This window comes from Bidens hawaiensis, unplaced genomic scaffold (genome assembly GCF_021521415.1).
Source record: "Bidens hawaiensis isolate Kalapana, Puna unplaced genomic scaffold, B.hawaiensis_p1.1 tig00006773_1, whole genome shotgun sequence".
NCBI classification, from domain to species: Eukaryota; Viridiplantae; Streptophyta; class Magnoliopsida; order Asterales; family Asteraceae; genus Bidens; species Bidens hawaiensis.
This window is the reverse complement of record NW_027491462.1, coordinates 974,285-988,010: the sequence shown is the minus strand read 5'-3', so window position 1 is coordinate 988,010 and position 13,726 is coordinate 974,285. Positions and strand designations below refer to the sequence as shown.

The following is a 13,726-nucleotide window of genomic DNA, read 5'->3' as shown; positions in this document are numbered from 1 at the left end:
CTAATGGAATGTGTTGAATTTCATAGGTTATATAAACGATGGTTGAATTTCAATGAATGAGTGAATATTTTCCAATTTCATTTTTCTTCTATCACTAACCAAAAACACATTATTGGAACTTGAAAGTTATGTTTTTCAATTATATTGTTAATTTCATTATATTTTTTAACCCCTCAATGTTTATGGATTGCATTTAAAGGTTTTCGAAATTCACCTTTTTCTGAACTCTTGAAGGCAAACACCAGAGGATAAATATTTTAAAAATTTAGAATAAATTGAATAATATGATAAACGGAGTTTACAAAATACATGTTATTACAAATCACAACTAAGCATGTGAACCAAAAAATATTTGTTGTTTTCTCGATGTTTTCTCACGTTTTCGATAAACCCTCTCGTAAAAGTATTTTAACAATACTTTGGCTGATATTAGTAGATGCTACTCGAACCACGCTTTTTTTATACATATCGGCATTTCGTATAGAGGTTATTATGTCAGCAATAGTATCACTACCCATGATTAATTAAAATGATTGGTGCTCCAAATTTGGATATAATCAACATGCTTTTTTACGTATTTTTTTTTAGAAATTATGAATATTCATTTTGAAAGGTATATACGTGAGACAAAATCTATTAACAGCTTCACAAACATTATATAAACATTTGATGAAAGACTATACTGAATTTGCAAAAAGAAAATAAACAAGCTGACATAATTACACATCGATAAATAATATCACATTAAAAACATTATAGGAGTATTGTTGAATGCGAATATTCGTTAATCATTTGAAAGGCTTAATGTCGGATCATTTTAGTTTACACAAAAGTGACTAAATAGGTCTAAGAACAAAATAGTAAGGACAATTAGCATGGTTTAAAGTATAAAGACTCATCGACAATTTTGTATTCATATACATGAAAATTTTATACCTCAGTTATTCAAAAGTAGGAGTAACAATACATTCACATTTGCCGCCACACACCACATCGACCCCGACACAACCTCGCCATCTTTGTCACCGTCACACCGACACCATTTTCGTGGCCACAACTACTGCTACCACCACTAGCCATCAGGTGAACTTAGTAAACAACTTATTTAAAGTCGAGTCTGTTTTTTCAAAACTCGTTTTAACCATAATCAAACTGTCACTCTCTTATTTTAACACGCTCGGGTTTTAACCATAACCAACTCTAACCAACTCGCCCAATTTGGTAAACTTACTCACCCTAAAGTATTTGCACATGATAAATCAAACAATGGTGGTACAAAGTACAAAATTCAAAAGGTAGATACCCCAAAGTGTGTAAGAGGAACCAAAGTGGTAACTCCAACGTCTGCTCGCCATAACACATAACTTATCACTAATCTTCTTCTTTAGGAAAAAATATATTTTGTCATATCATTATTATAATTATTCCCTTGTTCACATTCGGTTTCTCTCTCTAGAGCCTCCTCTTCCTTGTGTGTCTCTTCTCTACGAGAGGACGAAGACGAACACAGAAGATATGGTGTCTACGCGTCGCAGCGGATCCATATCCAACAACAACAATAACAAACGTTCGTCATCATCATCTTCTGATCAGAAACCACCGTCTCCTAAACGCCAGAAGGTAATTCGTAACGCTATTTCCGCCTAATTCAATTAATTTCATGTTCGTTTTTGGACTGATTTTGCTTTATAGGTTGATAATGGAGGTGCATCGGAGAAATCGACGCCTGTTGTGGAGAAGGAGAAAGAATCCAAGGAACTGAGTTCGGATCGGGCGGAGAATGCTGGACCGAAAGACGGAGGCGAGGCGGTTGCTCCGGCTGCTTCGGTTGTTGTTACTCCCATAGCTCAAGGTGAGTTGTTGAATGCTTGTGATATGAATTGATTGCATGTGTGTTGTTGGATGTGTTTGTGGTTCTGCATTGTTGAATCTAGTCTGATGAGATTGAAATGAGGAAGGATGCATGTGTGTAGTTTGGAATGAAATTAGGTTTGGATAAGTCAACATTAAATGCATGATTGTTTGTGTAATTAGTTGCTTAAATGTTTGAAGGATAAGAAAAGTGGGATTAAAGATGAGAGACCGTGTTGGTTTAGAATCAAGTTAGGTTTGGATAAGTCAACATAATTGCATATTGTTTACTTAACTTTATATATGTCTTGTTTACCTACAAGGATGCAATCAATGGCTTAAATGCTTGAAGGATAAGAATAAAGATGAGAGACTGTGTTGGTTTGGAAGGAAATTAGGTTTGGATAAGTCAACACGAAAGCATGATTGTTTTGAATAAGTTTATATCTGCTTTATTTACCTACAAAGATGCAATCAGTTGCTATAATGTTTAAAGAATAAGATAAATGGGATTAAAGATGAGAGACTGTGTTGGTTTAGAATCAAATTAGGTTTGGATAAGTTAAAATAAATGCATAATTGTTTGTATAAATTTGTATCTGCTTTCTTTACCTACGAAGATGCAATCAATTGCTAAAATGTTTCAAGAAAAAGAAAAACGGGATTAAAGATGAGAGACCATGTTGATTTAGAATCAAATTAGGTTTGGATAAGTCAGCATAAATGCATGATTGCTTGCTTAACTTTATATCTGCTTTCTTTACCTACAAAGGTTCAATCAATTGCTAAAATGTTAAGAATAAGAAAATTGGGATTAAAGATGAGACTGTGTTGATTGTTATGAAGGTGCAGCGCCAGTTTTAGCAGAGAAACCGAGAGTGTATCATCCATGGAAGCAAGGTCAAAGATGTGAGGTGGCTTCACCTTGGTGCAGACTTCTTTCTCAGACTTCACTGGTTTGTACACACCTTTAGAAATGAATAATTACATGCTACGAGTGATTAATATTATGAAGCTGAAATAGTGAAATGCATTGTTTTTTTGTAGAACCAATCAATAACTCTTTATACAAGCACCTTTATAATTGGATCAAGCAAGAATTCTAGTCTTATAGTTAAGGATATAAGTGCTGTTCTTTGCAGTATCAAGCGTGATGAGGTATTGAGTAATAGTTTTGAACTTTTGATTTCATGCCACTATTTAAGGGATTCACATTACATTAAGCACAAAAATAGTTCATGTGGATTATTAGGGTTTTTGGAGATGAACTCCATATTTTCTATTTGCAGTATGAATACTTACTATTTGTCGACATGATCAGCGCGAAGGTGGTCCTGTAGCTATTCTTGAAACCAAAGGAAGCAAGGGAACTCTTCTTGTTAATGGAAAGACTATTAAAAAGGGAACAAGCTGTGTTTTGAATCCAGGGGATGAAGTTGTTTTTGGTTCTGGGAATCACGCTTATGTATCCTTCTTTTAGCATAAATGTTATGTTAAATGCATTGTTTGCTATTTTCCCTTTCAAGATCTTCTTTAACTTCTTTTCAAACAGATTTTTCAGAAACTACCAAACGATTTGATAAGACCGCGTACATATGTTCGTGGTGGAGACCTGAAAAGGCTGCATATTGAAAGGCATGCAGGGGACGCATCAGCAGTTGCAGGTGCTTCTATATTGGCATCTTTATCTAATCTGAGACCAGATTTGTCTCATTTGAAGAAAGTTGTGCAAACGGCAACTAATGTTGATAATGATGAGACTGATGGTCTAGAAGTAAATTCAGCTACAAATACAGGCAAAGATAGTGCATCTGAAATTGGAGCTACCGAAACAGGAAATGTAAGTATGATTTTTACCTAATTATTTTTAAGGTATTTCAACAGCTGTGGTTGGGTTATTATGCAAATATATTTTTGGACAGGCACAGCCTGCAGTGGCACCAGGAATGTCTGTAAGATCGGCAATGTTGAAGGAAGAGATTCTTGCTGCGATTATTGATGGGCGTGAAATTGATGTTTCTTTTGATGATTTTCCATATTATTTAAGGTTTTATATCTAATCTCACGTTTATGTTATAAACGAATGCAAGGATATGCTACTTAAATGCTGTTACTTTATGCAGCGAGAACACCAAAAATGTGCTTATTGCAGCTTCTTATATACACTTGAAGCATAGAGACCAAGCTAAATATGCTTCTGAACTCCCTACAATGAATCCTAGAATCTTGCTTTCTGGTCCTGCAAGTATGTTACTAATACTACTTTTTTATCATCTGATCAAATTAAAGTTTGAATCTTTCTTTTTTATATAAATATTTTTTTCTAAACATTTTTTCAGGTTCTGAAATTTATCAGGAGATGCTAACAAAAGCGCTTGCGCATTATTATGGGGCTAAATTGCTTATATTTGATAGCCATTCGTTTCTGGGTGTAAGATCTATCATTATTCTACAGTTAATCTCTTTTAGAATTAGTTTTACAAAAACTAAGTCTTTCAATTGAATTGCAGGGTTTATCATCAAAAGCTGAGCTATTGAAAGAGGGGAGTACTAGCAATGTTTCAAAGCGAAGTCCTGGAACTACAAGTACCAATAATGAATTAGATGTATCCGGAAATGAAAATGTTCCTCATGACCCACAACAGAAAATGGAGGCTGACTTTGTTACACCTACTGCAGGAACCTCCAAAAGTCCCACATTCAAACTGGGTACGTTCTGTTAACTGAATTGTTGTTTATTCTTTGCTTATTTAATTTGTTTCTCTTTTTTTGTTTTTGTTTTTTTTCCTAACTCAAATGAAGTACAAATTTGTAGGTGATAGAGTAAAGTTTATAGGTTCTGCATCTGGAGGAAGCATATACCCTTCTTCATCTTCTTTAAGGTGCAATTTGGTTACTTCAACTTGTTCGTTTGGTTGTCTGTGTGAAAGCTAAATTTAAGTTCTGAGTATTTATGAGGTGGCAATTTTTACCAGTTTTAAAAGTTGGTCGATGTTCATTTTAGACTATTAATGTAAAAATATAGTATTTGTAGTCATATTATATACAATAAATATCTGTTATAGGTTCACAGATGGCAATCTTGAACTGTATTCTTATGAATGAGCCAATTACTGGTTTTGTTATATCTCAAAAATGGAATGGTCAAATGGATGGAAAGTCACCCGAAGTGTATCATTAGTGCATACAACTTCTAAGTCATATTATTAAAATATTGGTTTATTATGTGAGCTTTTACATATCGTATTTAACACATCTTGCCGCCTCCACTTACATGCTTATATATCATACAATCTTCTAAAGTATTTTATTAAAAAAATGGTTTATGTTTTTATTTAAATGTTTTTCTTAGTTATTTTCATGGTTGCTATGTTTTCTTGACCTTAGGGGTCCAACTTCTGGGGCTCGTGGGAGGGTTCTTTTACCTTTTGAAGACAATTCTCTCTCGAAAATCGGTGTAAAATTTGATAAACCAATTTCTGATGGGGTTGACTTAGGTGGACTTTGTGATGGTGGTTATGGATTCTTTTGCTCTGGTAATTTGTTAATTTTCCACATGCACATAAACTTGAAGTATCTTGTTTTCATGGACATTTTTACTCCATCTAACATGGTGTTTCATTATACGTGTTCTCTCTCTCTACCAGTCAATGAGCTTCGCTTGGATTCCATGGGTGCACAAGATCTTGATAAAGTACTCATCAGCACGCTGTTTGAGGTAGGCTTTTGCTATTTAGCATAATTATATTTTGCTTGGATTTCACAGCTTTAGCTTTTTAGCATAATTATATTTTTTTTATAGCTTTGTTTTTTTTCCTGGCAGGTTGTATCCAGTGAGAGTAGGACTATTCCTTTCATTTTGTTCATGAAAGATGCAGAGAAGTCCATTGTTGGGAGCTCAGATTCATATTCCACATTTAAAGACTGGCTCGAAAAGCTCCCAAACAATGTTGTTGTAATCGGTTCACAAACTCACACCGACAGTCGCAAAGAAAAGGTAAATCAAATCACATAGTTGTTAATTTTGAGAGGACACTGTACCATCTTTATGTTTATTTTCCTTTTACACTTATTTTTTTTAGATTTATAGCTTTTCTAAATGAGTAATGAGTTATCTTTGTTAATAATTGCATTCAATATGCTTTTATTACAGTCACATCCTGGTGGTTTACTTTTCACAAAATTTGGTAGCCACCAAACCGCTCTGCTTGACTTTAATCTTCCGGTAATGGCTTTTGCCTCTATTATATCATCCGTGTAAAAAAATATCTTAAGTTAAACCTTACAAGAAACCTTGGTGTAATAAATTAAAGAAAAAACATTTTTCAGGATATTGGAAGATTACATGAAAGGGGGAAGGAAGTTCCTAAGGCAACTAAGCTTTTAACTAGATTTTTTCCTAATAAAGTTGCCATTCACATTCCTCAGGTTTGTGCCTAAGTCTGATTGGCTTCTTGTCTCATACACACACACACACACATTTATGAATTGTGAGATTCTGCAGGATGAGAATCTCCTTGCTAGTTGGAAACAACATTTGGACCGAGATGCTGAAACCTTAAAGATGAAAGGGAATCTTAATCATTTACGTAATGTAAGCAAGTTTTCATTTATAGTTAATTACCAATTACCAACTTTGTGGGTACTGCAATCTATAAAATTTAATGCATAATGACAACAATTACTATGCAGGTTCTTAACCGCAGTGGATTAGAATGTAACGTGCTGGACACATTGTGCATCAAGGATCAGTTGCTTACAAACGAAAGTATGTTGAGTGTTTTTTCTTCCATCATATTACATATACTACATTTAAGATATATCATAAGAGAAATTATTGTTTAAACTAATTAAAGTTTTGGTTATTCAAGGTGCTGAGAAAGTGGTTGGATGGGCTTTAAGCCATCATTTAATGCAACATGCTCAAGCCAATCCCGATGCAAAACTTGTTCTATCAAATGAGAGGTATTTAAATTATAAAAGTCTCTTGTTTTCGTTCTTTAGAGTTTCCTGTTTCTTATTTCTATACACTGCTACCTGACAGTATACAGTATGGTATTGAAATGCTCCAAGCAATTCAAAATGAATCCAAGAGTTTGAAGAAGTCTCTCAAGGTGATTTCGGTGATCTATGTTGGTTGATTGTTACCTGAAACCGTTGCATACCAATGTTGCTGATATAATAATATTATACAATTATAGGATGTTGTGACGGAAAATGAATTTGAGAAAAGACTTCTGGGTGATGTCATACCTCCTAGTGACATTGGAGTAACTTTTGATGATATTGGAGCACTTGAAAAGGTCAAAGATACATTAAAGGAGTTGGTTATGCTCCCTCTACAAAGACCTGAACTTTTCTGCAAAGGCCAATTAACCAAGGTTTTCACTCTTTCTGAATATATAATATATACATTTTTACTCTGCATACCAAGCTGGCATGAATATAAATGTCTAAGCTTGAATATATATATTTGGAGCAAATTGATATCTGATATTAGTTTTAAAATCACAGCCATGCAAAGGCATTCTTTTGTTTGGGCCTCCTGGAACCGGAAAGACTATGCTGGCTAAGGCTGTGGCTACTGAAGCTGGTGCTAACTTTATAAATATATCCATGTCAAGCATCACATCAAAGGTCAACACATTAATTTCACAACTTTCTGCATATAAATTAAACAAGCCTAAAAATTAATCAATTTTGTTTTCAACTAAAGACAGTTCAAGCACATTATTTGTTTTTTTTTCTAGTGGTGTAGATGGGTTGGTTTGGATCAGATCAGTTTTGGCCCAAAACCATAACCATAACCATAATTGGACATTTGGTTAACCGGAGAACGCTAACCGATACGTTATGGTTACTTGGTTTCACAAGTTTCTGCATATAAATTAAACAAGCCTAAAAATTAATCATTTTTTTTTCAACTAAAGACAGTTCAAGTACATTATTATTTTTTTTTCTAGGGGTGTACATAGGTTGGTTGAGATCAGATAAGTTTTGGCCCAAAACCATAATCATAATTGAACATTTGGTTAACCAGAGAATGCTAACCGATTGGTTATGGTTACTTGGTTTCACATATTGATTTGGTTTGGTTCTAGGTCTGGTCTGTTAACTGTGAACTAGAATTGGTCATAAAAGGTTTGGGCTTGAATAAAGTAACTCAAAACAATGTAATTGGGCCTGAAAGTTTGGGCTTGAAATTTTGAACTACTTAATGAATTGCTATTAGACATTTGAGATTGAATAATTTGAGCTTTATCTTTTCACATTTGTCTATTTTTCGTAGTGTTGAAAAATTATATAATCCATAATATTAATATGCATTAAGTCAGTTCGGTTAACCATGTATGTAGCATACTCGGTTTTTTCGGTGATGGATATATCAATAACCATAGCCCACTACTTTCGGTTTTCAAAAAAAAAAAATTAAACTGATTTGTCGGTTTTTGGTTAGGCCCATTTAATTCGGGTTCGTTTAATTCGGTTACGGGTCGGGTAATTCGGTTTCATGCACACCCTTACTTTTTTTTTTGTCTAAAGAAATAAACAAAGAAGTGTTTGTGGGACTATTGAAGGCATTTGGACTATTGTAAAAAGACCCTTATGAACTTGAACCCGTTTGACTCATTGTCTAACCCGTTCTCTATTCTCTATATAAGTGTTAAGAGTTGCCTTTTGACAAAGCTTTTGCTCACTTTTTTCTTTCTATATTCTCTTATTCAGTGGTTTGGTGAGGGTGAGAAGTATGTGAAGGCTGTGTTCACATTGGCTAGCAAAATATCTCCCAGTGTTATCTTCGTGGACGAAGTATGATTATTGAACTTATTCTATTTTATAATCATATTGAATAAGTAATTGATAAAGCATACCTTGATTTATTTTTCAAGGTGGATAGCATGTTGGGGAGGAGGGAGAATCCTGGAGAACACGAAGCCATGCGTAAAATGAAAAACGAATTCATGGTGAATTGGGATGGTCTTCGCACAAAAGATACAGAACGGGTTCTTGTTCTTGCGGCCACAAACAGACCGTTTGATCTTGATGAAGCTGTGATTAGAAGGCTTCCCCGCAGGTATCATATGCTCCAAATTCTGTATGGTGGGTCCCGTTGTGGGTGAAAACGGGTAGGTTTTTGCACAGTTTGGGTTGACCAGAAACACTTTTTTGTAAGGGTGTGCACGGAACCGAAATATAACCGAACTGTAACCGAATCAACAGACGTAAATCAAGTCATTAAAAAATGGCAGTTTGGCTATGTGTTTTTTAAAAAACCGATTTGATGGTGTTAGTAAGTTATTTATCTATGCCCTTGCATGCAACCTAGGTATTTAACTATAGGTCCTAGCATGTATGCTAGGCACCGGTCTGTTGTAATTATTATTTGCTTAAAGGCCTCTCTCCAACTCTATATAAGGAATGGGTCATCTCTTTTAGTATATACAGTTTTACATTAATCAGAAACCCGTTTACAGTTGGTTTGGTTGCTATCAATAACCTGAAAAAACCGAGCCGAAATAACCGAAAAACTGATTAAATTAGTAAATGGTCTAGCCCAAAAAATTTAAATCTAAATATGTAATGATCAATTAATAATTTATAAACTATAAGATTTAGGTTCAACATTTCAGGCTAAATACATTATGTTGGGTCAATTTTTGTTCTGACTCAACATTCTCAAGCCCAAATGGTAAAACCGAAATTAAACCAAGCTCATTGTAGAAACCGAAACCGGACGGTTCTTAAAAACCTGTAAACCGAATTTTTTGGTCTTTGGTTCGGTTTGAGCCCAAAACGAAAGCAAACCGACACATGTATACACCTACTTTTTGGTTTAAGTTTTATGAATGGTAATCTACTTTGAGTAAAATGATTTAGGGGGTTTAATACTTTAACGTATTAATAATACATAGTGAACGACTTTTACCCGTTTGACCCGCTTCCTTTTAGCTAACATTGTATTTTTAACTTTACAGGTTCAACCCATTTGTATGCTAACAAGACTTTTTATGTTTTTCCTTTTGAAGATTAATGGTAAATTTACCCGACGCACCAAATAGAGCAAAGATTCTAAAAGTTATTCTAGCCAAAGAGGACTTGTCTCCCGATGTAGATTTGGATGCAGTGGCTAACATGACCGAAGGATATTCCGGAAGTGACCTTAAGGTTTTTAATATTCTCCCTTTTTAGTTTTTTAAATTTTAGTAATGGGAAGTGTTGTAACTAGTAACTTGTAAGTGACCTATGTCTTTTGATATTTTATATTGCAGAATTTGTGTGTAACCGCTGCACATCGCCCAATCAGAGAGATCATAGAGAAGGAAAAAAAGGTATTCATAAAGTTTATAGAAAATTGCAAAATTATTCAAACATTTGTGAGAGGGTTGCACGTTTAGTTTCCATCCTTAAATCCCAGTTAGTTTTTAGTGGAAAAGCGATGTCATTTGCCTTTCACATGAGGAGCTCTGGAGTTTGAAAGATGACATAATTTTTCCGTTAATAGAGTAGTAACCAAGTTTTGTAAGTGTTACAATTAGGTCACTCAAGTTTAAAAAGTGTTTCAGTTAAGTCACTCAACTTACATTTATGATTTAAATTATAGGTTTTAACATTTTTTTAGCATTCATTTATCTTTCAATGAGGAAATCTTTTTATAATTTTTTGATATTGATGTGGAGTGGTAACGTGAATTTTATTTTTTTAATTATTAATATAGTTAACATTTTTTTAATTTTTAAATATAACTAGATATATTTCAAATCCCGACCCCCACATCTTCTCTATTGCTTTCTTGGCGCATAAAAAATCTGATGAGGCTCGATTTGAAGATTTAGTGGCCTGATTTGGGCTAAAATTGCATGAGCTACCGAATTGGAACCCTTTTGAAACTTGGTTACTTTTCTGTGGCATTTTCCCTTTCTAAAACCTAGCGCAAGAACCATTTGTGCAATTCTCTCTAAATTTTATAATAACTTTTATTGAATGGCAGGAGCGTGCCGCAGCTCTAGCGGATGGAAAGCTGGCTCCGGCTTTAAGTGAAAGTTCTGATATTCGGCCTTTAAACTTTGATGACTTTAAATTCGCTCATGAGCAGGTTAAGAATGCGTTATTGTCTTATTTTGTTACTAAAATGATTTAGGAGGTTAAAAGGGTAATTTTTCATTTGATAGGTTTGCGCAAGTGTGTCATCTGAGTCTGTAAACATGAATGAGCTTGTGCAATGGAATGAGTTGTATGGAGAGGGAGGTTCTAGAAGAAAGAAGGCTCTCAGCTACTTCATGTAACAGTAGATGGTTAGAAAAAGCCATCTTTGTACAAGTATAGCCTTTTTTTTTTCTTTTTTAAATTTCTTTTTATTAACTAATAATTAATTGTTTTTCTTTTTTTTTTTCCAATTTGTTAGTTTGTTTGTCATCCCCACCTCACCCATGTCTCTTGTAGTAATTTTCAAGATTATTTATCTTTTTTGGTTAATTTATCTGACATAAGTTGGGATAGAAATAAAAGTTATCAGTCTTGTGGATATCTTGTACAATGGTTTATTTCTGTCATTTAATATTGTGGTAAGTGTGACTCAATTGACGTGAATTTTCTTATGTTACTTGTGTGTGTATTGGTAATTTCTCTCTTATAACTAAAGTTATAACATAACTTTTATGCTGGTTTTGAAGGAATATGACCTTACTTTATAAAGGTTTATAACAAATGGGGGAAAGTTAACGTGCAAATTAAATTAACGTGTTAACTGTGCGAAACAAGTAGTGTTATTATATATACACTATGTTGTAATTACATTGCACTATAATTACACTATGTTGTAATTATAATTACAATACTTGATTCGCATATTTTACACGTTAATTTAGTTTGTATTTTATTCAAACCCATAACAAATGATCAAACTTTATAAAAAAAATATTGAGTAAAGTGCCAAAATCGTCCTTCAGGTTTGATTGATTTTGCGATTTTCGTCCAAAAAACTTTTTTTTGTGCATATGGACCCTTGAGGTTTCCCAATCGTTGCCACCTGCCAATGTAGTTCAAGTCGTTAACTCCGTTAATTTTAACCGTTAAGTGATGGTCAATATTGTCTTTTGACCTTGTTATTTAAACAAAATAAAAAACAATAAAAAAAGCCTAAACAAAAATTGTTGTTATTATTGATTGTATTTATTATTATTATTATTATTATTATTATTATTATTATTATTAGTGGTGGTGGTGGTACATCTTATCAAAAAACAGAATAACAGATCCATAGATCAAATGAACCACCAACCATCGCTACATTCTCCGGCCACCACCACCACCTTCTCCGGCCATCATCAACAGCAGCACCACCTATATACTTAATTCATATTTGTAAAGCTAAACATTTCAACTTATCAAGATTGTCTTGGACAAAAACAGTAACATAGATTATTTCGTTTACTTCTAAAAGATAAACCGTATGCACTATCCTATATACTTAACTCATATTTGTAAAGCTTATATTATTTAGTCTGCTTTTAAGCTTCTATAAACTTAATCATAGAATCTTAAAAGTAGACTAAATAATATAAGCTTTACAAATATGAGTTAAGTATATAAGATGGTGCATATAGTTTATCTTTTAGAAGTAAACGAAATAATCTATGTTACTGTTTTTATCCAAGACGATCTTGATAAGTTGAAATGTTGAGCATGTGTTTAGCTTGTGAAAAGCTTTAACTCGTGAGACATCGAGCCGGCTTGTTTATCTTTTTAAGTTTCTCAAAAACTTTTATATGTTTAAATTAAGTTTCAAATTCTTATAAGTCATAGAACGACAATATTAATAAGAAATGCATATTACTTTCTAACATGTGGCATTCAACAAGAACAAAACAACTTAGTGAATTACTATTTGCGGGTTTTTTCTTATAATTTTTTATAAATTAACATAATTTTTTATAATTTATTATTTCTTTTTCATTAAAAAATGTCACACACACCCACTGTCCATGCCCCATGGTCACAACATGCTTGCAGATGCGTCCCACTTATTTATAACTTAAGGAAATAATATTTAAGGAAGACTTCCAATTATATTCTACTTTAAGTTTTTACTTCGTCTTATGTGTACAAATGATTTCTTTTCAAGAAAAACACATAAAGAAATCTAGATAAAAATGACTATGAGTTAAAATATAAACTAATTTATTTTTGAATTTCTTTCGTATTTATTCCAATTTTATCTATAAACAAAACCTCTAATTATTTTTTCATGAGGTCATAGAAGGCCTCTTTGACCGAGATATAAGGCCGAGGAGGTTTGTCTATAGACAAAACTTCCAATTATGTTACATTTACTGATAGACTACAAGGCGTGGGTAGGGATGATAATGGATCGGGTTTGTGATGGGTTTAGATATTTCCAAACCCATACACGATTATTAAAGCTCGTCCCAAACCTGTCGGTTGTTTATCGGGTAATTGCCCGTCGGGTTTCGGGATACCCACCAGGTTTCGGGTTTTTATCGGGTTTTGAAAAAATACCCATCGGGTATTCCTAACCCAAAGTTTGTCTGGTTTCTGAGGTTTTGATAAAAATTAACCAATCAATTTCAAACAAAGATTACTATAAAATGTCTCAAATAATTGGCACAATGATAATGTACTTTTAAAATGTCTTTAATGTATTGGTTCAACCAATTAGTGTCGTTTCAAAATAGATCGGTTAGTAAAAAGAGAGGATTTTTTTATAAGGTTTGCGGAGTCATTTAAAAATTAAAAACACATGTGGTCAGTCCATCAACACATAAATGAACCAAAGAAACCTGATATTGTTTCAAAACACTAAATTATACAATCACTCTTACTCATGGTTTAGATTGCACCACCAAGAAAGAGTTTT

General features: G+C 33.4%; 1 protein-coding gene across 1 annotated transcript; it reads left to right on the top strand.

The window, feature by feature from the left end:
• The first annotated feature begins 1,790 nt into the window (after positions 1–1,790).
• Positions 1,791–11,169, top strand: LOC143633535 (uncharacterized). The gene is made up of 27 exons (XM_077101818.1): positions 1,791–1,852; positions 2,698–2,807; positions 2,899–3,009; positions 3,173–3,316; positions 3,404–3,691; positions 3,774–3,898; positions 3,975–4,096; positions 4,191–4,282; positions 4,362–4,560; positions 4,667–4,733; positions 5,239–5,387; positions 5,499–5,569; positions 5,675–5,848; positions 6,005–6,076; positions 6,181–6,279; positions 6,356–6,445; positions 6,544–6,619; positions 6,723–6,816; positions 6,896–6,965; positions 7,053–7,232; positions 7,366–7,488; positions 8,578–8,661; positions 8,742–8,926; positions 9,879–10,017; positions 10,122–10,181; positions 10,841–10,945; positions 11,022–11,169. Exons 6-27 carry the CDS (start codon positions 3,798–3,800, stop codon positions 11,133–11,135), a joined length of 2,466 nt encoding a protein of 821 aa, XP_076957933.1. The 5' UTR covers positions 1,791–1,852; positions 2,698–2,807; positions 2,899–3,009; positions 3,173–3,316; positions 3,404–3,691; positions 3,774–3,797; the 3' UTR covers positions 11,136–11,169.
• The last annotated feature ends 2,557 nt before the right edge of the window (positions 11,170–13,726 follow it).